General features: G+C 42.5%; 1 protein-coding gene across 3 annotated transcripts in view; it reads right to left on the bottom strand.

Moving 5' to 3' along the window:
- Nucleotides 1-12845, bottom strand: part of LOC130547292 (NXPE family member 3-like) — a 29537-nt gene extending 16692 nt beyond the window's left edge. Inside the window, exons 1-6 of one of the 3 annotated variants that reach the window (XM_057323102.1) lie at nucleotides 12658-12845; nucleotides 12476-12537; nucleotides 8315-8656; nucleotides 7754-8169; nucleotides 7570-7640; nucleotides 7258-7461 (exon numbers count right to left, since the gene is read on the bottom strand). In XM_057323102.1, coding sequence (XP_057179085.1) covers nucleotides 7258-7461; nucleotides 7570-7640; nucleotides 7754-8169; nucleotides 8315-8656; nucleotides 12476-12517 — 1075 coding nt within the window. In that variant the 5' untranslated portion in view covers nucleotides 12518-12537; nucleotides 12658-12845. Of the gene's footprint in view, nucleotides 1-3454; nucleotides 4983-7257; nucleotides 7462-7569; nucleotides 7641-7753; nucleotides 8170-8314; nucleotides 8657-12475; nucleotides 12634-12657 lie in introns of those variants that run through there. The other 2 variants (XM_057323103.1, XM_057323101.1) reach the window with 2 other exon arrangements.
- Nucleotides 12846-26636: the final 13791 nt, after the last annotated feature.

Raw genomic sequence — 26636 nt, 5'->3', positions numbered from 1 at the left:
TTGACGGGGTGGTGGTCTCCCCTTCGACGCCCTTTTCCGGGGTGCCGCCTGGGTAGGGAGCGCTGGAACCGGAGCTGGCTTCGAAGGGGGCCAGGGCTGCTGGGAAGCAGAGGCCGCATGGGAACTCGAAGGCCTACGGGCGGCCGAGCCTCGGCGGGGAAGAATATGGCTAATCGCCTCCGTCTGCTTCTTCACCGTCGAGAACTGCTGAGCGAAGCGGACTTTCTCGGCGTCGCTCATCTGCGCAAGGTTGAGCCAGAGATGCCTCTCCTGGACCACCATGGTGGACATCACCCGACCCAGGGCCCGCGCGGTCACCTTGGTCGCCCTTAGAGCGAGGTCGGTGGCAGTGCGGAGTTCCTGCATTAACCCCGGGTCGTTCTTACCCTCGTGGATCTCCTTCAACGCCTTGGCCTGATGGACCTGCAGGATGGCCATGGCATTGAGAGAGGAGGCAGCTTGGCCTGTGGCAGTGTAGGCCTTCGACACCAGCGGGCACAGGTGCACCGCGACTGCACGTTCCACCTGGGGCACGTCGACGTAACCCCTAGCCGCCCCAAAATCGAGGGAAGAGAGAGCGACGGAACCGGTTTGAAGTGTACGCGCCAAAAAGGGGGCGTTCCACGTCTTCGCCAGTTCCTCATGCACCTCCGGGAAAAATGGAACCTGGGTTGGGCACGGCTTGGAGTCGCACTCAGAGCCCAAGAACCACGTATCCAACCGTGAGCGCTGGGGGAGAGGCACCGGAGTACACTATAACCCAATGCACACGGCGGCCCGGGAAAGCATGGCCGACATCTCGACATCCGCCTCCTCCTGAGCTCAACCCCCCCTAGGAGGGAGCTGCAAAGAGTCTTCGGGATCGGATGCCAGCAATTCGCTCTCCGATGCTGCGATGGACATCTCATCCTCATCACGCATCGTGTCCGACTGCGTGAAGGAGGATGCTGACGGTGTGGCACCGCCAGCTGGGGAACAATGAGGCGAGCGAGACGGGGTGCGAGCGGTCCGCGAGCACTTGGCTGATGGATTAGCGCTCGCAGAAATCCCCATATCACCCTCGCCGCTTGCCTTGGCGAACAGAATGGCCTTAGCCATCCTCGTCACAGCCCGGGAAGCATGCGAGGTGGTGGCTGATTCTCGGGAGAAAACAACCACCCGTGACCGCAACGTCTCTATGACCATCTGCCCGCAGTGCGGGCAAGATGAATCCATGAAGGCTGTCTCAGCGTGCTGGAGACCCAAACACGTGAGACAGACATCGTGTCCATCCCCTTCCTCAATGAGCGCGTCACACCCAAGAGAACAGCGGGACATGCCACGCTGGAGAAATTAGCTCTTTTAGAACGCAGACGGTGAATCACCGTCTGCAGGCTCGAACACCTCTGGAACCGCCGAGACGCCCAGGGGAAGTCGCTGCAGGAAGGGACAGTCCGCTGCACCACATCGTAGANCGGTGAATCACCGTCTGCAGGCTCGAACACCTCTGGAACCGCCGAGACGCCCAGGGGAATTCGCTGCAGGAAGGGACAGTCCGCTGCACCACTTCGTAGAACCGGCAATGTAGAGATTTTGCTAAGCAGCAAGAGAAGATCTTCATAACCGAAGGCTCCGAAGAACAAAAGGTGAATGAATGATGCACGCCGTCTCCCTTTTATACCCGGATGTCCGGGGCGGAGTCCGGCATGCAAATTTCATTTGCCAATTTTCATTGGCCTTTTCTAAGCAGTCGGAAACGATTGGTTCTCAGGGACGAACCCCATCTGTCGGTTCGACACAACGTCGAGAGACCGACAGAAAGGGAACAGCAGTTAGGATGCTTCTTTAATGCTCTACCAAGTGCAGGGACATTGACAGGTGTAGAAGGCTTTATTTTTTCTTTTTCAGTGGACGGGATCTCCGTGGACATACTGACTTGGGATGCACGTCTCCGCAATAACTGCATGCGTGAATAAATTTACAATTAGGGAACCTACATACATTTTCATTGAAATTGAAACACATGGGAGAATGTATCATATGAGTAACCTTTTCCTCGGCCTCCTCTTTGGATATGCAGCCAGAGGTAGAGGGCTTGGCGGACCTCGAGCAAAGGGAAGGAGTGTGCGTGAATGAACCGCATAGGGAGCAAGATAAGGTGCGATGGCCAGTAAAATGTCTGCTTATTAATGCCAAGTCTACCACGGACCCGTCTAGTCTTTGATTGAACCTTTGGATGTACATGGCGGATTTAGCAGAAAAAGATGTATGGTACTCATAAAACAAGGTTCTGCCGTAGGTCATGGCAAGGTCAGAAATGATAACTAAATATGTGTCTAATTCAGCTCTACGCTCTGGATAAATTTCACAAATAGCATCTCTATAGACTCCAAAAGCCATATTGAATTCTGGCATGGTTAAACAGTTAGACAGTCTTGGATCGTTATCTTTGAAAAGCACGGAAATGTCTCCACAGTCAACTAAATGTTTATCTTCGCTCTCCGAGCATAGCAGAATTTTGACCAAGTTATATCGTTACCTGAGAGGATTTGGGTGCACAGCTGGGGTGAGATGGCAGCAGCAGGAGGAAAGAAAGGAGCACCGGTGGTGGGAGCTGGGAGAGCCGTTGCTAAAGACCTGCGCGGTATCAGAGCTGCAGGTTCGGCCGTGGATGGAGCGGTCGCTGCAAAAGCCTTGGGAACAACGGGCATTAGAGAAGAGATGGTCGAGGTTGGCGAAGGCTGACTTTCCAGTGTTTGGATTCTGTCGCTGAGGTTGGAAAGGGAGAGTTGAATGCTTTGAAGGGCTTTCATCACAGGATCCCCTGCAGGCTGGAGCTTGGAGACATTGCCTGTGCAAGACAACTGGAAAAGTACTAAGTACTGAGTTTGTTTGTGATGCTGGGACACAAAACAATTAAACCCCATTTGTTCCTAGACCCCGAGGAATGATATCCTACCCTCCCATCAGGGGTTGTTGATGCCCAGGAACTGAACCCCCTCTTCTTATCACACCTCTCCCCTCCCCTACATCTCTTCAGGCCCTGACCACTGGAAATGTGTGTACACATTTCATACTGTTATATCATTTATTGTCACGTTATGAAGACTTGATCATCATGTTTGGTATTGTTTTAAAGGTCTTGGTGCGATGGGTAAAAAGGTCTAGTTCCTTCAAACCTAACAAAGAGTGTATTAGAGCTTTTTAACTTTAGGACATAACCTGCACTTCTCTAAGAGGTGTGACTTGAAAATACAAAAAATACAATATTTTTTACAAGCAATCATTTAAAGTGCGAGAGTAACAGTGGAGTTAGATACACAGAAGAAAGAAAGAAAAGTTTTCTAAACAGCAGTCCATCAAACACTTCAGCAACACACATAAACACACATTTCACGTCATTTTAATATTACTTGTAGGCGTACAGTCGCCTAGTGGCAGGTGCCCTAGCCTGAGAAATGGTAGCTGCCACCGCCGGGGGCAGACCACTCAGGATCTCCTCGTCCCGTCCAGGGGCCAGACATGGAGGTTCCAGAGGTCTGGCCTGGGATGCCAACACGTGCCCTTCCCCTGGGAAAGCAGGTCCTTCGTCAGGGGAATTGGCCAGGGTGAATCGGTGAATCACCGTCTGCAGGCTCGAACACCTCTGGAACCGCCGAGACGCCCAGGGGAATTCGCTGCAGGAAGGGACAGTCCGCTGCACCACATCGTAGAACCGGCAATGTAGAGAATTTGCTAAGCAGCAAGAGAAGATCTTCATAACCGAAGGCTCCGAAGAACAAAAGGTGAATGAATGATGCACGCCGTCTCCCTTTTATACCCGGATGTCCGGGGCGGAGTCCGGCATGCAAATTTCATTTGCCAATTTTCATTGGCCTTTTCTAAGCAGTCGGAAACGATTGGTTCTCAGGGACGAACCCCATCTGTCGGTTCGACACAACGTCGAGAGACCGACAGAAAGGGAACAGCAGTTAGGATGCTTCTTTAATGCTCTACCAAGTGCAGGGACATTGACAGGTGTAGAAGGCTTTATTTTTTCTTTTTCAGTGGACGGGATCTCCGTGGACATACTGACTTGGGATGCACGTCTCCGCAATAACTGCATGCGTGAATAAATTTACAATTAGGGAACCTACATACATTTTCATTGAAATTGAAACACATGGGAGAATGTATCATATGAGTAACCTTTTCCTCGGCCTCCTCTTTGGATATGCAGCCAGAGGTAGAGGGCTTGGCGGACCTCGAGCAAAGGGAAGGAGTGTGCGTGAATGAACCGCATAGGGAGCAAGATAAGGTGCGATGGCCAGTAAAATGTCTGCTTATTAATGCCAAGTCTACCACGGACCCGTCTAGTCTTTGATTGAACCTTTGGATGTACATGGCGGATTTAGCAGAAAAAGATGTATGGTACTCATAAAACAAGGTTCTGCCGTAGGTCATGGCAAGGTCAGAAATGATAACTAAATATGTGTCTAATTCAGCTCTACGCTCTGGACAAATTTCACAAATAGCATCTCTATAGACTCCAAAAGCCATATTGAATTCTGGCATGGTTAAACAGTTAGACAGTCTTGGATCGTTATCTTTGAAAAGCACGGAAATGTCTCCACAGTCAACTAAATGTTTATCTTCGCTCTCCGAGCATAGCAGAATTTTGACCAAGTTATATCGTTACCTGAGAGGATTTGGGTGCACAGCTGGGGTGAGATGGCAGCAGCAGGAGGAAAGAAAGGAGCACCGGTGGTGGGAGCTGGGAGAGCCGTTGCTAAAGACCTGCGCGGTATCAGAGCTGCAGGTTCGGCCGTGGATGGAGCGGTCGCTGCAAAAGCCTTGGGAACAACGGGCATTAGAGAAGAGATGGTCGAGGTTGGCGAAGGCTGACTTTCCAGTGTTTGGATTCTGTCGCTGAGGTTGGAAAGGGAGAGTTGAATGCTTTGAAGGGCTTTCATCACAGGATCCCCTGCAGGCTGGAGCTTGGAGACATTGCCTGTGCAAGACAACTGGAAAAGTACTAAGTACTGAGTTTGTTTGTGATGCTGGGACACAAAACAATTAAACCCCATTTGTTCCTAGACCCCGAGGAATGATATCCTACCCTCCCATCAGGGGTTGTTGATGCCCAGGAACTGAACCCCCTCTTCTTATCACACCTCTCCCCTCCCCTACATCTCTTCAGGCCCTGACCACTGGAAATGTGTGTACACATTTCATACTGTTATATCATTTATTGTCACGTTATGAAGACTTGATCATCATGTTTGGTATTGTTTTAAAGGTCTTGGTGCGATGGGTAAAAAGGTCTAGTTCCTTCAAACCTAACAAAGAGTGTATTAGAGCTTTTTAACTTTAGGACATAACCTGCACTTCTCTAAGAGGTGTGACTTGAAAATACAAAAAATACAATATTTTTTACAAGCAATCATTTAAAGTGCGAGAGTAACAGTGGAGTTAGATACACAGAAGAAAGAAAGAAAAGTTTTCTAAACAGCAGTCCATCAAACACTTCAGCAACACACATAAACACACATTTCACGTCATTTTAATATTATTATCATTATTGATTTATCTCATTCTCCCGTGACCAAAGTCCGTTTACGGAAGTCGTGCCACTCGGCGGCCATGTTTGCAATTTCTCTGTGCAGTTAATAGCAAGTCCACTGTCCTATCTACTTTAATGGGGGAAGGCAGATATTTTTTAAATCGCTGGCAAAAATCACCAATAAACAGCATATGTCCTATCAATTATTAAACCTGACATGATCTGTAGCATAACTTGGGTTTGCTAATCTAAAATTGCTCTAAAAATCACCTTTTTCGAGATCGCTTCATCTACTGTGCATGCGCACAGCCTGGCAAGCGCCTCGCGAGAGCCCTGCCCCAAAGAATCGTCAGTCAATACTGATTGACGATTGGCTCGTATCACTGGAGGGCGGACTTCCTTCGCTAGAGCGGCCATATTGAGTGTTGCATTCCTCCCCATTAATTGTAATGACAGTGGCGCATCTTGTTAATATTAATATCTTTGTCGCGACCCACCCGCAATTAATCAGAATGTTATTTTTTGTTACTTGAACCACCTGTCCGCGGATATAACTGCGATCTGGCATCACTAGACATCATAAGTCACTCTTTAGCTAGCAGATAAATTCTAGCTATTTGCGCTAATCTTTTGTCCTATGACTTTCAGTGAATGATATCTGATAGTAGATTTTACTAGATACTTTACCTTAAAGCACTTTGAGCAAAAAAGCAGTTTCTTTACTTTCTTTGCTTAAATCAAAGTACCGCGAAAGTGATTTGAAAAGGTTGCTTTTGAAACACTCTCGCGACACGTTAATGTCATATGCCGATTGGTCTGTGTGCGCAGCCTCGGAATAAGTCAAACGCACTTAATAACAGACAGGTCTGACTCGGTTGAAAAAAACAATCAAAACTTCTAATTCAGCTAGTGGGTGGGTTACCCGCACTTTGACACTCATCCAGATGCGCTATTTGATATTTGAGTATCAAAATTTGCCCTACCACTTTCGGAACAGTGATGCCACCACTGCCTGGTGAAGTTATTGTAGGTAAGAATAAAATGAAATATTTGAAAAAGTATTTAAGTATTTTAAAATACAAAATACAGTCTCTCAAAGTATTTAATTACAAATTACACTTTTTTTGTTAAGGAAAATACTCAAAAGTAATTAAATACATATTTCAAATACATGTAATTAAAATACTGCCCATCTCTGTGCGCAATGCTGCATTCGATGCATCCTTGATATCGAGAACACATCTGGGTACTTTCATGCGTTCTCTGTTCTTGTGTTCTTGAGTATTGGAACAGACTTTGACGGTTATTGATGACATAGGCCAAGAACGCCAGGACATAAGACCACTGAAGAACGCATATTGAGAAAAGACCACAGTGTTTGAGTGCGCCATAGCAGTATAAGACATCGATTTTTCTTTCTGAAGTTTTCGCGGACAGTCCTAGCAAAATGTAGGTGGAGACTATATGGAGTGACATAAATCCGCGGCGGTTCGCGAATCGGACTAGGGACGACTTGTTTGCGTGATTCAGAGTTGACTCCCTTTTTTCCAAGCTAATAACTTATTCATTCACCTTCGGTTGTACAACTTGGCAGACTGCTTACATTCACACACGGCTACATTACACACTGCAGGAAATGTAATTTACATGATCTCATAATATTTACTCTTTAAGCAATACAAGTTTCATAGTCAGGGGACATCTTACAAAGTAAGCAATACCTTTAAAAGACTTACCAGGCACCTTTCCTTCCAAATACTCAAACCATTGTCTTGTGGTTGAGTCTCCCAACATGTAAAAGATCTTGTTTTTAAGACAATTTGCCATCTGTGAACGACTGAATACCTGAGTGTTACAGACAAAAGATTTCCAGACATCTTGAAAATAGAATCCTGCAGGAACTGGTGTGATCAAACCTGATCTGCATCTCTCTGTTTTAACTAGTGTAAAGAAATGACACATTTCGCCTAAATTACCAACAAGTATGCATTTTTTATTTTTAACTGTACTTGATTCTCATATTTTTTATCTGACATGAACATACGTACCAATGCTGGTAATGTTGGGAAGAACATTTATGGTTTTTGTGTCTCCGGTAATTTCAACATTTGTTAATGTACTGCGGAGAATAAATGAATGAACCATTAAATAGCCTGATATCAAGCAATGGTTTCTATATGAGTCGGCGATTGCAGAATTGTAAAACCAATTTTGAATTCTTTTCCTAATCACCTTGCAAAAAGCTGCATTTCAAAACTATTTAATGGGCTTTCCAAAGCTCCTGCTTCATGATGTACCCAGTGGTCACAGGAAAGTTGTTTTGGTCTGTCACACTGCCACACCGTCTCCGTTTTCACATCCTTATACTCACAGCAGCAGTTGCCTTTACTCCAACTTCCACGAGAGCCCCATTTAAGATTACATTCCACTTTTTCACTTATCCTGGTTCCTTTGGGTCCTGGTCCTACAAAGTATCCATAATAGTGGCTGCGTGGAAATGACGTCTCCCTGTATTTTTTAAGAATCCTCACAACTTCACAGGAGTGGACTAGACGCACAGACACTTGTGCTTGTCCTTCCCAGGGTAACAGAAGATCAACAGTGTATGTCCCATTACGATGGTCTATAACTTCCCCATAAACACTTGCCTTCAATACACAGATAGAGTTAATAAAGTAATAGCATGTATCAATTTACTCTCCCATATGGAAATTAACCACAGTTTTTAGTGTATTAATTGCCACGGACAAAACCAACAACCTAGTTTGACAACAAAATAACTCAGAAACATACCTTTAATTTCGAATTGAAAAGCTTTGCTTGAAAAAAGTCACCTCCATATGTTTTCAAGTTGTTGTTGTGATCTCTGGCTGTGATTGTAACACAGATCTTATCTCCCACATTGTAAGTGTCATTGAGTCTCACAATAGAGAATGTTGTGTGGACTGGACTTGTGCTGAGATTCAGTTGAGTGATTTCATGATCTGGACTAGGCCAGTCAAGAGCCTTCTGTAGTCTATCCCACTCCTCCTGACTGATTCCCATGTCAATCGCTGATATTCTGGAGGAATTATTTGGGGGAGCAGCTTTAGGAATGTGGGTATGAAATCTCACCACTGGCCATTTCCATGATATCTATAAGAGATAGCAGGATTTAGAGTACAAAAGATGAAGACAGCTGCTATTGAACAGCAATTAGACAATATTTGGTGTGCGGCGTGTGCCATTTATATAGTGATATAGATAACAAGAAGTATATTCATCATGGTTAAATTATGTTTGTTTAACAATGCTTAATGACATTTATGGCTGTTGTTTATCTGTCATAGGTCAAAGAGCATATGGGTCACATAACAATGAAAACATGGCAGACATTGTATAGCGTATACAGTATAGCGTTAGTTCTGACAGGTCACGTGAGTCTAGCCCGTATCAGTTGATCCTCATTTTCCTATAGAACTATGATGCAATCACAGCTTTCGTTTAAATTTCATTCAGCTAACAGCAGCTTATCGCGTTGCTCAGGAGCAAACTTGACCGGTTAAACCGCATAGGAATTGAGCAAGAGGGAAATATTTCGGACACGTAGTTTACCTCAGATTCAAGCTTGTGAACTACACACAAATTTGCCAGACTGATTATAAACCACTTACTTTGGAAGTGATCTGAAACCGCATTTAGTTGCTATCTGGGTATCATCATATGTGTTCTTAAGCTTACCTTGTAGTTGAATGAATGAATGAATGAATGAAGGCATTTATATAGCGCTTTCTGTGTAGTTGCTTAGCTTCTGTGTTGGCAACATGCTGTCGTCCTATGCTCATTTGGGTAAGTATATTTTGCTGTCGCTCTTTTTTGTTTAAGAGCACTCCTTGCTGCTGCCGCTCTTTTTCATAGGGTTGCATGGTGTACCAGTGCTACGATAGCATCACGATGCTAAAGCTTCAAAATACCCGCGATTCCGCTCTGTTTTTAAATGGGGGTAACGCAGTGCCGTAACTATGCTGCAATGCAATGAATTGTAACATACAGTAGTTACATGATATACAATCATTCATGATTCCCAGCATGCATTGCAGTTGATCTGTTTATCTGTTTGGTGATTGCCATTTGTATGATAAATGTTGATGTCTAAGTGTGTCAGTGTTTTTCTTACATTTTATCTATGTATTTTTTTACACTGTAAAAAAAGTCTGACAGTAATAGGCTACTGTTTTCTGTTAAAATGGTAATGTACTGCAGAAAGCAGTGCATTCTGGGCAATCTTTTGCATGATAATAAACTGCTGTTAATTTTCAAACCATTTTCAACAGCAGGGCCGAATTATCCAATGGGCATTATGGGCACAGGCCCAGGGGTTTAAATTTGAACCCCCCAAACAACTTTAAATTTGAATTGTCTCAATAGTATTGCTTGAGCATTACTAAAAAAAAAACCCTTTGTAAAATTTTTTAGTGAAATTGAAATGTCAAATCACCAATTGCATTTTCTTTTTCAATTTGGCAGGGACAGCGCATTGTCAGTGTAAAAATGAAAATAAAATCATGTCATTTTATTTTTCATTTTGGCACATATTGCGCACAGTTATGTATAATAAAATTGTTAATCTGGTTTTCATTTTAATTTTCATCGTTTAATTTATTTAAATATTGTGGGATTTACCTTCCATACTATGGAGCAGTTTTTCACAGGAACTGAATATTACATAACACCGGACCGGTGACTGTTGCGAGCAGCACCTGCAAACTTGTTTGTGGCACTTAAGGAATTTCAAATCCCTTGAGAAATCTTAGAAATGGACTGCAGCAAGCAGTGGTTCTTTTAAAACTGGACTTTTTGGTCAGAGTGTTTTCTCACATCGAAATCACTCGTGACTTGTGATCATGGTGACTGATGAGCTGGAGCTGCCGATTCATTGTAATTCATATTTCATTCTCACAATTTTGTGTTTATTAAGGCTGATTTTAGTCTAGAAATTGTTCTTAAACATTACTAATAATTAAACTTTTACAAAGCGATTTCCTTTAAAGGACTGTTCGGATGAACACTTTCAACAAGTTGGTATGATTTATTAGGGTCTTCATGAAATGTCTGGAACATATTTTGCTTAAAAACACTCAATGGCTGTGTAAACAAAACCCTTTTTGCCTGGTCAAAACAGCTATGCTCACAGCAACCCGTTTTGGTGAATGTCTCTCTAAATGATAATGAGTTACAGCGCACCCCACCCCACCCCCCTTCTGTCAGGCGTGTCAACACAACACACGTGTAGTACTGACATGGCAATGGTTAAGCTAAATTATGTTTCCTGAACTCCTCTGCGGTTAGTTTTGTTTTAAACATCTCAAATAATTAGTCCGGAGACTAAAAAATCTGTCACAGCAAACAGCGCTCACATTGTGTGTGTATGCGCACATGCAGATCTCAGCTGAATTTTTGATTTCAGCGCTTGTCGTTGACAAGTTAAAACATTACACACAACGTGAGAGCATAACTAGTATGCTGTGACATATTTTTCAGCCTAAGGATGAATGATTTGAGACGTAGTGTTCATTAGCAAAACAAACAGCTTGCTGCAGCTGAACATATTAACGCACATAATGTATTAACATTTATACAGCTAAACTCCAAGTGCCCATTTGCCAAATAACATATAAATATAGAGTAAGTTTAACACTGGCTTTGAATGTTCTATTTAGCCCATGACTGACTTAGCTCCCTTCGCGATCATATGCTAACGTTATCCTCCTATATATACACACGATACATGTACATCAATTCAGACTGTTGAAACATATTACTACATCGGCAGCTTTGTCTCGTTCAGTTGGTCTCAATCCTAATCCTGTTTGTACTGTCCCAGGTTGATAAAGCAATCCGGCTTGAAGTGATTCGTGCAAACAAGCAGGTTTTTACATATGGTTTCTGAGGGATTTCCACTAAAAATAAAATAAATCCAGTCCTGTCTCTTCCAAGGTTAGGACTCTGTGCAGCGACTACATTGCATGTTACATGTTGTCCACGAACTATAGCCATGGCGTCACATACACCATGTGACATTCATGTTTTCTGGGTTGCTAGATGCACCGGGGACCCGATTATAGCACTTAAACACTGAAAAATTTGGATTTTCATCCGTTGACTCCTTTAACCATAACTGAGTTTGAGTTTGTATTTTTTCTGCACTTTTTCTTACTCGCATACAAATATTTACATTGATTATACTCTCTTTTTTGGGGGGGTGATCTTGCCTATAAATAAATGTTTTTGCATATTTCTGTTGCCTGTGTTTTTACTGCAGTAATTTACTGTGTGATTTTATTTTCTAACCTATTTTGGGGTTCCCTTTTTGAATAAGAGTGTTGCCAAAATTACTCAAATTGGATTTTTTTTTACCTCACCATATTTTGGGAGTGTATTGTAAATTGAAATAATTACAGAAAAACTTCATATATTTTTTCACAGAATACTGCTATAAAGTAATTTCAAAGTGTTAATAGAATTACAGTACGAAAAACAGTAAAGAAATATACTGTATAAAGTTATGAAGATCTGACCTAAGAAAAAACTAAGAAACAACATTAAGAAAACAAGAAACAAAAAGGCACATTCATGAGACTATTGCCTACAGTATGTGACATTAGAACAAGACATTACCTGTTGTTCCCATCAGTGATTATTTTATGTTATTAAACCGGTGAACAGAATAGTGAAAATATAGTATAATCATCTGTAAATATTCATTTTCTATGGCGCAGAACAGATACAGTATGTTTACAGCAGGCATTAGTTCTTTCAAACTGACATTATGTGCTTAAATGATAAGAACCGAAAACGTTTTATAACCTGCATCATGTCTGACACATCTGTCTGAGACTAATTGTGGTTTAAGTTTGCATACGACCACGCCTTCCCTTACACATTATAGTTTTTTTTATGAATGATTAAACTTACCATGATGAATGATGTCAAAAGAAATAGCAGCACTAGACACATGCTATGTCTGGTCCTGTAATCTGAAACGAATGATACTAAATGATAATAAAACATCTTAAAAATAATAATAAACAAATGCTGTATCACTGAGCTGTAATCCAAAAATGTAAGAAGCTATCCGTATGAAAAGTACTGTATACTTGGAGAACTAGTTGTGGCTGGTTAGGGAACGGTAACTCCCTTTCTGTTCTTTGTCCTGAGGGCAGGGCCGTCGCTATAGCTGGGTGAAAGGTGGTGACAATTATAGGGGCCCCCACTGCCCAGGGGCCTCACAAAATCCAACAGTTATATAAGGTCACCTGTTTTGTAAATAATTTTAATACGCAGACTTAAAAACAAGGACTTGTTCTTCAAAGCACGCAGCCACAAAAGTCCAAGAAGCAAACTGAAATGAGACACGCTAGCCTCGCAGAGGATTTCCTGATTGCGTCACCTGCTGCTCATATTGCGTGGAGACAGCAGCAGGACACAGCAGAGACGTTTCTGACTTTTTTAAACAAATACAGAGCCATAAAAATGATATCTTATTTTATCAGCCCAACAGTATATAAATTAACCAACCTTATAAATTTAAAACACAATAATGCACCAATAATGTTAATTAACAACATAATATATAATATTAAAACACTGAAATGGACCGTTTTTGTGAATTACATACTTTAATTTAACTAAAGTTTGGAATGATTGCTTAAAAATGTCAAGCTGTTACAGGCGTGCAGTGAATCTCGGGATAGCCAAAGCTGTGAAGGATACAGGCAGGCGGCGAAGGGGTTAAACAAGATTTATTTAAATACAAAGAAACAAAACAAAACAAAAACCCATGATGGGGTAACTCAAGAGAACAGGAAACAACTCAAACACGACCGAACATAGACTGACTAAAACTGGACTAAACTGGAAAACACTTGAAATAAACTAACTAAACACTACTAAGACTTACTTGACTTGACAATTCACAGGCTAGGATGACAAGCAGACAAAGCAAGGGCATACAAGCAGTGGCGGTTCTACATTGAATTACACCCTGGGCGAGACCCCCTTCGAACCCCCCCCCCAAAAAATACCACAAAATTCTGCACAAACAGTTATATTTTATTATAACAACATTAGTGAAAAATATAGCTGCAAGCAGCAATCATCGGGTTCGAGCAGTCAAGGCCTCTAAGGTACAGTACGTTTGCCGTCGTCGACTAGGTGACTGGCCGATTAGCAATTAATCACCAATAACTCACGAACCGTTTGATCAACATCAATGGTTCAAGAGGCAAAGCTGTTCAAAATTAGGAGAGCTATCATACGATATAAATAGTTTGGGTATATGTCAAATGTCACGTGATACACAATTGTTTAGTCAACCTAAAGACAGGTCAATTTTGCCATTTTAACTGTAATAGCGCCATCTAGTGTCCAAACGCCGCGGGATTTTGTAGGTCACCTCGGAGTGATAGTATACATATATGATCCAAGCCCCATGATGATATCTCAAATAACTATCAAGTTATGGCCATTTAGTTTAACAGGCTCCGCCGAGTTCAAAATTCTGGCGGCACCTTGCCCACGGTTTTGAATCGAAATTTCAACTTTTTTTCAATAATTATTTACAATCACACTCCAAAGAAGTCATCTGCATTGGTTTGGTTCGAAAAACCTAGGACTAGTTCGCAAAAGTACGTTTTTTACATCATCAGCGATAACTCACGAACCGTTCGATCGACAGAAGTGGTTCCAGAGGCAAAGTTGTTCAGAATGAGAAGAGCTATCATACGATATAAATAGTTTGGGTATATGTCAAATGTCACGTGATACACAATTGTTTATGCACTCCAAAATTGTTATTTCGCCCCCTGGTGGCCGAATGAGTTCACATTTCTTACAGACCTCCAAGACCACGAGTCGAACAAGCCCAGCGAGTGTCGTTCCGATTGGCCTCCGTTAACCCGGTGTAATGAGTGCTCAAACTTCATTGGCCGATGGCGGCCATGTTTTTTGAGATACATTAATGTCCTTTGAGGGGCTCATGGGACATGACAAAAAGACACACCATACAAAATATTAAGTCGATCGGGCAAACGGTTGCGTAGTTATAGTTATTTTCGAGTTAATTCGTATTATAGCGCCACCTAGTGGCCGAACGCCGCATTTTTTTACTGTAACCCCGGACTGAGTGTTTACACATACGTACCAAGCCCCATGAAGATATCTTAAACGGTTCACGAGTTATGGCCATTTTAGCTAAATATGCTACTTCCGGTTCGCACGTTTTAGCGCCGCCTAGCGACCGTGAATCGAAATTTCAACCTTTTTCTATAATTATTTACATTCACTCTCCAAAGACTTCACCGGCGTTGGTTTGGTTCCGATCGGGCAAAAATCCAGGAACTAGTTCGCAAAAGTAGTTTTCGCATAATATGCAAATTAGCGAAAAATCTATCATGATGGAAATGAAATCGGAGATATACGTTTTTTTTTAAGTTTTGAGCCAATGATTACAATGATATAAAACACTTGGGTGTGCGACAAACGGTTTAGGAGTTATGAGTGCAAACGCGTTTGGCATCGCTATAGCGCCACCTATGGGCCGACATGGCTGGTTCCGTGTATCTGAGTAGCGAGCAAGACTACTACCATCTGACCAAGTCTCAGCTCTGTCGGCCTTATGGTTTGGGCTGCCCGATCGGTTTTATGGCAGAATAATAAAAAGAAGAATAAAACATACAAATACAATAGGTTTCTAGCGCTACGCGCTCGAACCCTAATTATATTTCTCAATTGCACAAATCCTTAATTAGAACATTTGAAAAACACACTTAAGAGAATCCAGTAATTTAACTATTGCAATTACAACAGGAAACACACTTTTTAAGGTGCACAATCTCCACCTCCAACATTGCCAAAAGACAATGAACACAATTCTGCACAAAATATGACAGTATAAGTTATCAGAACTTAAATAAATATACACTATATACATAAATGTGCCAAAAATAAACACAAACTTAAGAGTTATACCCACCAATTAACACTACATTTACATTTATGCATTTGGCAGACGCTTTTATCCAAAGCGACTTACATTGCTTTACATTTATACATAGGCATTTGCAATCCCTGGGATCGAACCCACAACCTTGCGTTGTTAACGGAATGCTCTTACCACTGAGCTACAGGAAAGCTAGCCCTTCTTTCTTCTTTCACTAGCCCTTCATTCATGACATAGATACCGTAATAATCATACAGAGAGAACATAGTTGCATACCTTTATCTTTTGCTCGTTTCTCCTCTTCTTCTTTTCTTTTTTTTCTAAATTGGGCACCTGATGGCTTTGACCTTTTCCTGTCCATCTCTGTGTTTATTTGGCACTCGACAATCAACAGATTTCCCATCCCCCCCAACACAACCAGAAGTCAAGACTAAACCAATAGTGTTTTCACGACGCGTCATCAATCCGGAAGTCGGCCATGTTGGAGGTATTGAAAGTAAGCACTGTTATTGAACCTAACGGAAATCGCTGATTTTGCTGGAGAAAAAAATTATTCTTCTTTAGAAATAACTGAAAATAAAGCTCTTTAATGCAAGTCAATCACACCACAGAATCACTATATCCATGTGCTGTAACATCACGTGCAGTATACTTAATTATTTTCTACTCTGAACTTCACTCAGGAGTCAGCAGTACTGATTGACGACGCGTCGTGACATAATCGTTTTGTATTACCTATTTTTATTAGCCATTTCACACAGCTTCTGTGCACAGCACCTTATCAGCAAGCAAGGGCACCAATTTGCCAATTCCCAACACAGTGAAATGATAGATAATAGAAAACCGCTTCGCGGTGGCGGCGCAGAGGATTTTTTTTTTTAACTGCTCGTGCCGCCCCCATGTATCATGAAAAAATGCCGCCCTGGGCGGCTGCCCTGTTCGCCCATGCCAAAAACCGCTACTGCATACAAGCACATAGCCACAGAAGCACAACATCAATACACAACGAACGAGCACAAGACAATAGACACAAGGGCTCTTTAAAGGGGAATACAAACGAGGGATGATAACACAGGGAGGGTGACGGGCAGGTGACAAGGATCAAACACTAAGGGGAAGCTAACGAGGGAACGAGAGGGCGGGGCTTTAAGACGCAACACTGGAGAGAGAGTATATGGAAGGCCAAGTGGGCCAAAACTGCTTCTATCTACATTAAACAGGGGATCTTGCCGTGATTCTGCCACAAGATCAAGAAAGACATGACAAGATGAGGCAGAATCATGACAGATACATTCGTTTTATCCTTTAAATCCTGCGGAAATAAGGTCGTATTTTGGGGCTGCATTTGAAGCAACCTTTGAATTGGGACAGCCTTACCAGCCTTCAGTCGCGCTGCTGTGGCGCAATCGGTCTTAAAATGCAGTCTTCAAAGAACGCAGCCCCCAAATTGGAACACTTGGCGATGACACCTGAAACAAAAATGCGTCTACGTCCGGTCGAAACAATTTACAGCAGTTTAAAAAAAAAGGTGTTTGACACTACTACTTTAGTTACTATTCCGTACCGAAATAGTTTTTTTAATTAACTCTTTATTGAACATTGCACTTAACATCAAAAGACATTAAGCACATTACAATTTGTAATGGTTTGGAGAAACATACAAGGGATACACTAAGAATCCTGGGGCATGTTCAAGCTCAAACCGGTGAGCAACGTTTTGCTACGGTTTCCGGGTTTCCATGTTTTCTGGAAACGGTCTACAACAGGCAGGGTTGCCAGGTCCAAGAAATATTTCTAGCCCAATGACCCCTCAAAACCCACCCAAAAGGATTTAAAACTAAATTAGCCCAATTTTTTTCTGGTGTCAAATCAAAGTTAACAACTGCCAAAAGACGTTTCTAATGATAAATTTACTTATCTGAATGGTTTCCTAGGTATTGTATATATGTTTTTGTTCTGTTGAACACAAAAGATGTTTTGGGGGATTTAGGAATGCAAACAATTCTTGGTCACCGTTGACTACCATTTTATTTTTTTCTGCTATGGTAGTCAATGATGCAAAATAATTTTCAGTAGCTAACATTCTACCAAATATATTTGTGTTCAACCGAACAAAGAAATTGATACAGGTTTTGAACAACTAGAGGGTGAGTAAGTCATAACAGAATTTTCATTTTTGTGTAGAGTGTCCCTTTAAAAAAGATCCCATGTGTGCTCGAGGCCACGTGCGGAAATGGACGAGCAACGTGTTTTCTCTTCGTAAGACATGCAAAAACTTGCTTAAGAAATAAGCATGGTTAAATTTATTGCATAATGTGTATGTACAAGCACATCAATGTTTTAGTTGTTCTAGACTGCGTATAGAGGGTATGCACGTGTCGTCTCTTTCCCACGTGAACACGCCGGAACGCACCTGCTTGAGTGGTAAAACACTGGGCAAAATGAATGGTTACAATATCAGGAAATGCAATTCTGCTTTACACAGCAAAGGCGGCACAGAAACCGAAACCGAATCTGAAGCGGCATAAAACACGAAAATGTGTATTTACACTGACCGTTAATGTGGCTCTAAAGCATCATAAATGCATTTACACAGGAATTAAAATTATGCAAAATAATGCTGAACATAACCACAAAAGCACAGTTCTAACAATATGCTAATAAAAATAATGTCTTAATTTAAATTAAACGATATAAACTCCCCAAGAAATACTGACACTAATATTAACAATGCATACTTTGGATAAAAGCAATATTAGGCTATAAATGCAACATTTTAAATGAATTTCCTAGCTAACAAACACTCCATAGAAATTTGTTATTAGCGGGCACCTCACCGCATATTTAAAGATGCCAAAAGTTGTTTTAAAGAGCCTGAAAGTCACTGTCGACCAGGTAAATGAACCGTTCCGGTGTTACTGCAAATGTAACCAGAATATTGTCGTGTAGTGTTGTCACGGTACCAAAATTTCAGTATTCGGTACCAATACCAGTAAAATTCCACGGTTCTCGGTACCAATTTCGGTACCAAAGCAAAACACAAGTACATGCTAATTGAAACACAATTTTATTAATAAAGCTCATTGTTAATATAAATGTATAGAAAGCAATGCCATTTTGTATACATGAAGTATAAGTTAATTGTTGCTGAAACTGTTGTGTGCTCACTGGGGTCTTTCATGCTGATGAATATCCTCCTCAGTCTGCTGCTGTATAAGACAAATAGAATAAACTTCAGTAAGTCAACTGACTGAACAAACATGCATATGCAATATTAAAGCAAACCTCAGTTTTTATACTGCATTTACACAAGATTACTTGCATTAAGGTAACTGTATATTAAAATAATAAATGCAACAGATATATTTTTCTTTAGTTTAAATGTGGCTTTTTAAACCTAATAGAGTTATCTATCCAAGACATACACATTGCTAGTCATGCAGTTAGTATGATAGTTTTCTAGCACATAGATTGCAGATAGGCAATTTACCGCTTGAACTTGTTAACTTAAATCCGGATGCTTCCTCGTTTCACCACAAAACTCTGTTAGTTTTCTTCGTGATATGACTTTAATCTTAAGTATTTCTGTGCGCATCTCTTGTGGATCGGAGCCGTGCTTATCCGCTCATCACGTCTTATTGCGTCTATAAAAAGTTTCCGACTAACAACCTGTCAGACAGAGCATCAGTACCCGGTTGACCCGGTACGTTAGGTACCGACAACTTTTTTATTTTTAGGTACCGACTTGGACCCGAAGTACCGGTACTTTTGACAACACTATTGTCGTGTATGAAATATTGTCCTCAATGAGATGCGTTTGGAAATATAACGACAAAATCTTGCATTTCAATCCTAGCCTGATGAGACCCAAATAATTTACGCTCCAAGGGCCGGGCATCTGTGCTCAAGCGCTACTGTCCCCACTCCTACTGTCCTCACTTTACGATCTGGACCGAAGCACACTTACATTATTATGATGCGACTGTTTTTAGGTAAGAGAAGCACACATTCTCACAACAGAGTAATGTTAAGTTTGTGATTTATTATGTGTTCGACTTCATGCGCAGACCCATCCGCTTAAGTAACACGAGAGGCTATTCGAATAACTCTATTCGAGCACTGCATAATGTCCGACAAACCTAATATTTGAAGCAGTTTGAGACGCGGTAACACAGGTCTGCATGTGATCGTGTCACGCGTATCGGAAGGAGAGGAGCTAAAGGAGGAATTTAAACAATTTATGTCCAAATAAAAAAAATGTTTTATCCTAAAACAAATGTCGCTGTGTGGTTTTGGCTTCATCTTAACTCTCTTGCTTTCTGCTGAAATGGCAATGAATGACGTAGTTTAGAGCGGCTTTAATGCGCCTTCATTTACACTCACCCTGAGCCGCATCAGAGTCGCCTTTGATACTAGGGTCTGAGGAGCAGGGACGTGCACTGTCACGTCTTGGCGGGAAGGAAGAACCCAATTGCAGGCAGGCGGTGGTGAAGGGGTTAACAAGACTTTATTGACACAAAACAAACACCCACGTGGGGGCAAAACGAAAACACAGGAACAACAAATAAACTAACTATAAAACAACAATACAACGTCTTACCAAAACACGGAAGGGAAACAAAGGCAGGGCAAGGTAAATGACAAACACGTAATCCACAGGCAAGGTAAGGTAAGGTAAGGTGAGGAATCAGGAACACGAGCAAACACAAAGACTTCTACAAACAGGTAAGTACAAAGCACATAAGTACAAGTACAACGAATGAGCACAGGACAATGAACACGAGGGTATTATATAGGGAGACAGACAAAGGAAGATAACGAGGGGCAGGTGAGGAACATGAGACACTGTTGTGACAGGCTGCTGGTGGTGCCCCTAGAATCTGCAGCTAGAATTCCTATCTAGGATGCATCAGCTAGAATTCACCAGTCAGCATGCACCAGGTGAAATTGATTTGCTAATTATCAGGGTAAGACAGAGGCCGTGGAAAGTAGCAGCAGGATGCAGCATTGAGCACTGAAATCTGTTAGTTGGAGGAAAAATTACTTTTGTGCAGAATCAAGCCTACTACAAACAAATGGAGATGTAGCCGGTTTTTCACTCTCAAGTGCTCCCTAGCTTTTAGCAAGGTTTTAAATATGCAGAACTCTCACACTTGAAAAGACAGTCCACTACAAAGAGAATCCAACAGGGTTTCACTCATTGACCACACATTTGCTCTCCTTCTCCTTTTATTTTTGAGAATTCAATGCAGTGTTTTCATTCATTTTCATTTTTCTGTCACTTGACAGGGAAAAACCGGAAATGTGCTTCTATCCTGCTGGAAGAGAGGATGGCTGACTCAAAGTCACTGGAACAGCTTAAAGCTAATAGAACAACAGTAAAACGTCAATTTTCCCGGCTGGCCAATAATGTTGTTAGGATGTGCACAATATTGTCTGAAGAGGAGCTCAGAGATAGTTTCAAACAACTCACAACTGAAGCCAACAAAGTCATGGAAGCGAATGACGATGTGGAGGCCCAGTACATAGCAGAAGTAAAGCTTGATGCAGATGTTTCCGTGTTGAGCGATCAGCAAAAGGCTGATATAGAAAAAACTGCAAGTGAGTGTGAAGTGAAGCTAAAAGCGGTGAAAGACCTCATTCAAGAGACACTTTGGGCCAGCTTTGGAGAAGAAGATCTTATAATGGCAGTAAAGGCTGTGGAGGATGAAGTACAGTGTGTGGCATCGATTAAACCCAGTGGAAACCAAGAGGTCTTTGATTTTATGCTTGACCATCTAGAAAGACTTGTTAAAACTGCAAAAGAGTTGTATATAAAATGGAAGTGCTGGGCCCCTCCTGCTGAGAAGAAAGACTTTCAGCATCGTATACGAGGACTTGAACAGGTCCTTCTCAAATTAATCTCAAGAAAAACAGATTTTATTCATGTAAGAGTCAAAGAAGAAGCTAGAAATGTTGTGAGTGCAGCTTCCATCAGCTCAATACCAGTCATTAAGTTGAAGCCAACTTCCCTTCCTAAGTTCACTGGCATTAAGCGTGATTTTTACCGTTGGAGGAGGGATTGGGAAACCCTTCAGAAACAAGTGGAGCCAACTGGGTCAAAGGAGGTTAAAAAGTTCCAGTTACTCGACAGTCTTGATGAAAAAATAACGAGAGATTTTCGCTTAATGTCTTATAATACAGCAGACGAAATCTTCCGTGTCTTGGAGAATCGCTTTGGAAGTCAAACTGCCATTGCTATTGAGATAGTTGAAGAGATCCAGAAGCTTCCAGCTGTTAAAGGTTATCAGCCAAAGAGGATAGTTGAGCTTATCCAAGCTGTTGAGAAAGCTCTTCAAGACCTGAGTGACCTTGGTGACACTGGCGCTATAAAGAATCCATTAGTGACTAAGTCAATTGAAAGCAAACTTCCTGATGCACTAAAGGAGGAGTGGCTTCTCCATGCAGCTGAGAAGAGCACCGCTGTGGGGCCAGATAAGCGCTTTGACAGTCTTTTAGCATTCCTTAAGAGTCAAGAAGACATCTATGAGCAGCTGGATCAGTTGAAGGATGAAGATGCATCTAGGAGAGAAATTAAAACTGAGTCAAGGCAAGCTAGAACTAGAGCCTCAAACCAGTCAAGTAGCCATCTTTCAGGATGTGTTGTCTGTGGAGACAATAAGCACAAGGAAAAACTGTATTTCTGTAAAAAGTTCTGTATGCTCAAGCTTACTGAGAAGAAGGATGCAGTAAGAAGACTGGGAGCTTGCAGGAAATGTCTGGAAATTCATGATGGGGATGATCACTGCAAGACTTCATTCCTGTGCAAAAGTCCACAGTGTAAACAGGCCACAGACCATCATTATTATTTGTGCCCTTGTACCGAAGTGTCAGTACAGTGGGAGGTGAAGACAGAAGGAACTACACAGAAGCTCAAGAAGAATTCTTTCGAAAACTCTCACCTGAACTAGCACAGCAATGTCAAGATGTTTTCTGTAACACAGTGTCTAGGGCCTTCAATACTGCAAGAATTGAATCAGGCCTTCTAGCAGAAAATGGCTTAGTGGAGTGGCCTATTATTATGATGCTCCTGAACGTAAAAGCTAATGCTGGACAAAACATTGGTACTTTGATTGACCTAGCTTCGGACACCAATTATATCACCCATGAGGCAGCTAATTGACTTACCCTCAGGAGATAAGAGATCACGCTTGTAGTCCATGGTGTCAGAGGAATGAAAGTCTTTGTCAAAACAAAACGTTATCTGTTGAAGATTCTGGTCAGGATGTCAACAAGCACCATCAAGTCCCACCAATTGGTCTGGACAGCATTGCAGATGTCCAAAGACAGGTAACAGCCAACAAATTACAAAAGTTCTTCCCAGATGTTCCTCTTGATGAACTGGCAAGGCCAAGAGAAATCCACCTCCTGATAAGTCATAAGGAAGGTCAACTGGCTCCCCAGAAAATTTGTAGTGTTGGAGACCTTGTGTTGTGGGATGGACCACTGGGAAAGACGGTTGCTGGTACCCATCCTGATCTATTTGAAGAGATTGCAGTATCAGCCCACATGTCTAGAACACATTTTGCAAGGTCTATGAGGACTGCTGCTGTGAAGTATGAGGAACTTACTTGTGTTGTCCCTAGACAACTTCCACTAAGTCAACAAACTTCATTAACCATCCAACCTCAGCAGTTTAGTTCTGCAGCTACTACCCATGACTTTCTTGAATGGTGGAGATGGGACAGTATCGGTGCTGCATGTGAACCCAGATGTGGAGGTTGCCGTTGTGGAAACTGCCACCCAGGAGGCAAAGATATGACCCTTGCTGAAGAGAGAGAGTTGGAGGTGGTGAGGAGTTGCCTTACATATGCAGTTTCTGATGACCATAATGAGAGGCCCCATTGGCATGCCAGATACCCTTTGATAGAAGATCTAGCCACATTGCCAAATAACAGAAAGGCAGTAGAGAGTACCTTCTTGAGGACTGAGAGACAACTGGCTAAAGAACTGGAATGGAAAGCCACTTATGCTGCGCAAGTCCATGACATGGTAAATCGCCGGGCCGCAATGAAATTGTCCAAAGAAGCTTTACTTACTTGGTCTGGACCAGTTTGGTACATCAGCCATCTTATCGCTCCAAATCCACACTCTGTCACGACTCCAGTAAGACTCATCTGGAACAGCAGTCAGAAGTTCAGAGGCCTGAGTCTAAATGACCTGCTGCTAAAAGGACCAGATGTCCTCAATCTGATCCGTACTGTGCTGCTCAAGTTTCGGAGAGGAGTTTTCGCTGCCCTGGGAGACATCAAGAAAATGTACAACTCAGTTTGGCTTGAAGACAAAGAAGTACATTTGCACAGGTTCTTGTGGCGTGACTCTGAAGAGGAAGAGTTGGGTGAATATGCTATCACGAGAGTTAATATTGGAGACAAGCCAGCAGGTTGTATTGCTCAGCTCGCGATGAGAGAAACAGCAAATCTTTCTCAGTTTAGCCATCTAAGAGAAGAGTGTCGGGTACTACAAGAAGACAGCTATGTGGATGATATCCTAACCTCTTGCAACAACTTGGACCAGCTAAAAATCCTCGCAGTAAATGTGGAGCAGATCCTAAAAGCAGGGGGGTTTGAGTTGAAGCCATGGGTCTTCTCTGGCCAAAGTAGGAAAGAGTCTGTTGGGGAAAAGGAGAAAATCCCAAAGACAGTGGTCCTACCAAACCAGCTCAAAGATGAGGACAATAAAGCTCTGAGCCTTGGGTATATTTTAGAAGAGGACAAATTACATGTAATGGTTAGAATAAACTCCTCAAGAAGGAAGAAAAAGATTAGACTTGGCCAAGATCTTTTGCTGGAGCAAGTTAGAACTCAGACACCAGACCCATTAACACGGCGAGAGTTACTCAGTCAAGTTTCTGGACTGTACGACCCGATCGGCTTGACAACACCTGTAAAGCAGAGAGGGGCGATCTTGGTCCGAAGGGCATTTCAAGAGGCCAAACCCAAACGTAGTGCCATTAAGGATACATGGGATTTCGCTCTGTCAAACAAACTTCGGGAAGATGCTATTGAAGAATATGTTCATCTGGGCAAAGTCAAGTTTGCCAGGGCGTTGACTCCCACAGATTATTCTGATGAACCTAATGCAATCACTTTCTCTGATGGAAGTGAACATGCCTACGGTGCTGTACTATATTTGTGGTGGGCCTGTGACCAAGGTTCAACAGTGAGACTAGTAGAGTCTAAAGCCAAATTGACTCCTCTGGAACATAAGGGGGAAGTAGTCAAGGCAGAGTTGTGTGGAGCAGTCTTTGCCGCCCATCTAAAGATGTACTTCGATCGATACAGCCAAATTCAAGTCAAACAGTGGTACCATTTGGTTGACAGCCAGACAGTCCTTGGTGCAATCCAACGAGAGAGTTATGGCTTCCAGACTTTCTTTGCCAACAGGATCGGAGAGATCCAAAATAGTACACGACTTCAAGACTGGTGGTGGGTCCCTGGATCACTCAATATCGCTGATATTATCACTCAAGGGACTGGCTCAAAAGATTTGGATGAAGATTTAGAGTGGCAGCGGGGGCCAAAGTTTCTGAGTCTACCGGTCGATGAGTGGCCAATTAAATCTGCAAAAGATGTAGTAGTGGCTGCTCGAGAAAGCATTAGTAAGATGCAGAAGAAGTCATTTGCTGCTGCACTCACAAGAGCTCAAGTAAACAAAAGACCGCCAGATCAAGAACCTAGAAGACCACCAGCTGGCACAGTTATTCGAAATCTGGTGGATGAAGAACGGTTCAGTAATCTAACTCATTTGGTCAAAACAGTTTCATGGGTCTGGAGAGCAGCAAAGAAGTTTGCAGCACAAAATAGGACCTTGGGAATCCCAAAGTGGGAGGCGGTCCCATTACCAGGAGTGCAACAGAACGTCAAGACGCCTTAAGGGACCTCTTCTGTGCTGCACAAGAAGGTGTGACCTTCCCTGTCACTACTACAGACCGCCTGGTAGTTTACAGAGATCCAGAGTCTGATTTGCTCGTTTGCGGTGGAAGAATCCAGAGCTTCAGAGAGGATAAAGTTAGTGTTCCCCTCCTACTTTATAGTGCGTGGGTTTCGACATTGTTGGCTCGAGAGGCTCACGATGAGGGTCATGAGTGAGTGGCTGCAACTGATGAGGAAAAAAGCGTGGGTCATCAAAGGAAGAAGAATTGCTCAAAAAGTTGTTGACAACTGTGTAATCTGTAAGAAAGGTAGAGCTAGAAGATGTCAACAAGTAATGGGAAGCTTACCCCAAGAGAGAACCAGGCCTGCTGCCCAGTTCGAGTTCACAGCTGTTGATCTGTTCGGACCCTATCATGTCAAAGATGATGTGAAGAAGCGCGTCACAATGAAGGTGTGGGGAGTTGTATTCTGCTGCATGGTCAGTAGGGCTATTCACACAGATCTGGTTAACACTATGTCAACTGAGAGTTTTTTGATGGTGTCCCAGAGGTTTACTGCAATTCGAGGACATCCTAAGAAGATCTGGTCTGACCCAGGCAGCAACTTCATTGGTGCTAAATCTGTCTTGAAATAACTATACAAGTTCTTGAATGACCTGGACAAGTCTGTTGTGGAGGAAGCATCAGCTAAAAATGGAACTGACTGGCAGTGGAAATTACAACCAGCTGATTCGCCACATCGTAATGGTGCAGCGGAAGCTGCTGTTCGTATTGTGAAGAAGGCATTCCAGAGTTTGGGGAAAGAGTCAGGTCTAAGTTATAGTGAGCTCCAGACAACTTTTCAGATCGCTGCCAATCTTGCAAATGAGCGTCCAATAGATGCCAAGGTTCAAAGTCGTGAAGACGGCGTGCAGTATATCACACCCAACACGCTTTTGTTGGGTCGAGCCTCTTCAAGCGGTGACTTTAAGGTTTTTGATTTTGTAAACTACCCCTATAAGAGACTCCAGGAAATGCAGTGCCAGGTCAACAGGTTCTGGAGGTCCTGGAGCCAGCTCGCTGGTCCCAACCTGTTTGTGAGAAGCAAATGGCATACCTTACAAAGGAATGTTACTGTTGGAGATATTGTTTGGCTGTGTGAAATGCATTGAGGGGCCAGTTCATTCTAGCTGCAGATTCTAGGGGCACCACCAGCAGCCTGTCACAACACCTCCCACTCGATC

This window comes from Triplophysa rosa, linkage group LG23 (assembly GCF_024868665.1).
Source record: "Triplophysa rosa linkage group LG23, Trosa_1v2, whole genome shotgun sequence".
Taxonomy (NCBI): Eukaryota; Metazoa; Chordata; class Actinopteri; order Cypriniformes; family Nemacheilidae; genus Triplophysa; species Triplophysa rosa.
The sequence above is the reverse complement of the archived record's forward strand: the minus strand, read 5'-3'. Positions and strand labels throughout refer to the sequence as shown.